This window comes from Cheilinus undulatus, linkage group 8, assembly GCF_018320785.1.
Source record: "Cheilinus undulatus linkage group 8, ASM1832078v1, whole genome shotgun sequence".
Classification (NCBI taxonomy): domain Eukaryota; kingdom Metazoa; phylum Chordata; class Actinopteri; order Labriformes; family Labridae; genus Cheilinus; species Cheilinus undulatus.
Genome location: NC_054872.1, coordinates 10779847 through 10781498, shown reverse-complemented (window position 1 = coordinate 10781498; position 1652 = coordinate 10779847). Strand labels below are relative to the sequence as shown.

Here is a 1652-nt window from a genome sequence, read left to right as displayed (position 1 = left end):
TGAAACTGCGTCGACTACAGTCACAGTGCTGGGCTTGTATCCTCGGAGAACAACACAGGCTTATGTTCCTTTAGCTCTGGGGGAGGAAAAATGTCCTGTCCTCCCCTCACTCTTTTTCCTTTTCTCTGTGTGAGTACTCACTGCAATCTATTATACATAAAACACCCACTATAGCGTCTCATAGTCCAGTGATTTATATATAACCTTGGGATAAATAAAAAGGAGAAGCATGTCCAGGAGGGTCCTGCAGAGTTCATTGGATCGGGGTCTGGACCCCGTGATGCGGCGGCGTGTCCCCGTACACATCCTCACTCCCTGGCAGAGCTCCGGGAGGGGTCATGCGTTTCTCCTTCTGTCTCCTGTTACAAAACCAAACCCTCACCACTTCTTTCTCCAGGTGCAGACTGTCCGCCAGGCTGATTATTTCCGACGCTGCAGGTTTAGGGCACTTCAAAAAATGGCTCTCCAAAGCCCCCTTTACGCTTACCTCGATTGAAGTCCGTTTTTTCCTTTTCCTCCCCTGCGCCGCGATTTTGTCCAGGCTGGTCGGGCTGCCCGAGGTGGAGTCCGCCTCCTCCAACCACTTGTTCAACAGAGGCTTCAGCTTGCACATGTTTTTGAAGCTGAGCTGCAGGGCCTCAAACCTGCATATGGTGGTTTGGGAAAATACATTTCCGTACAGGGTCCCCAGGGCGAGTCCCACGTCCGCCTGCGTAAAGCCCAACTTGATCCTCCGCTGTTTGAACTGCTTGGCAAACTGCTCCAGGTCGTCCGAGGTCGGCGTATCCTCGTCCGAGTGGTCGTGGTGGCTCTGCGGCCGGTGCTGGTGCTGATGCTGGGACGGCGGGTGGCCGTGTTCGCTGAGGTGCGGGCTGTGGTGCTCGTCATGACTGTCTCTTAGGTTGTGATGGTGCATCCCCTGCCCGCTGCCCGGGATCAGCCCGTTGACGCTGAAGCCCGGCTGAGAGTAAATAAGGCTTTGGCCGTTCGTCGTCGCCATGCTCGGTATGTGCGCCGCGGTGGTGGTTCTCCACGCCCGGCCGTCGTGGTGGTTCCCGTGCGTCTGGTGCACCAGGTGGGGTGGCCGAGACTGGTGCTGCAGGTTGCTGCTGGAGTTGTGCATCTCGTCCCGGGCGCCCTGCACCGCGGGTTTGATGTCCTGCTCCGCGCCAAGCGGGCTGGAGGACCACGGGGCTCCCTCTCCGTGGGACAGCGCCGTGATCCACTGGTGTGCGTGGCTGAGAGTGTGGCTGTTGCTCTGCAGCGGGTAGTCGCTCTGCAACAGGCTCTGCGCGTCCCGGTACGCCGTGGCTTGCTGCATGCTGCCGGGCTCCGAGTGCACGATGGATGCGCTGGAGGTGAGGATGCTGTAGTGGTTAGACGCTGCGGTCGCCATGACTCTCGGAGCCGGACTGGTCGCTCGCATTAAAGGAACCTCGCATTTGACAGATCCTCTCCTGCCCACAGGCGGCTCCCAGGCGCTCTGCCAAGTGGACGCCGAGGCGCACCTGGGCTCCGCTCCGCCCCCGCCGCTCATTGGACCTCAAAGGATGATGGACATGGTAACCACTGGCAACGGCGCGTTGATTGGCTGCGGGGAAGTCTCAGCAAACACTACTCTCTTTGTTGGAGAGGTGCGAGTTGAGGCTCCC

The 1652-nt window shown here is 59.0% G+C and overlaps 1 protein-coding gene across 1 annotated transcript; it reads right to left on the bottom strand.

The window, feature by feature from the left end:
- Nucleotides 1-253: 253 nt before the first annotated feature.
- pou3f2b (POU class 3 homeobox 2b) lies at nucleotides 254-1399 on the bottom strand. The gene has a single exon (XM_041794032.1). It carries the CDS (start codon nucleotides 1394-1396, stop codon nucleotides 254-256), a length of 1143 nt encoding a protein of 380 aa, XP_041649966.1. The 5' UTR covers nucleotides 1397-1399.
- Nucleotides 1400-1652: the final 253 nt, after the last annotated feature.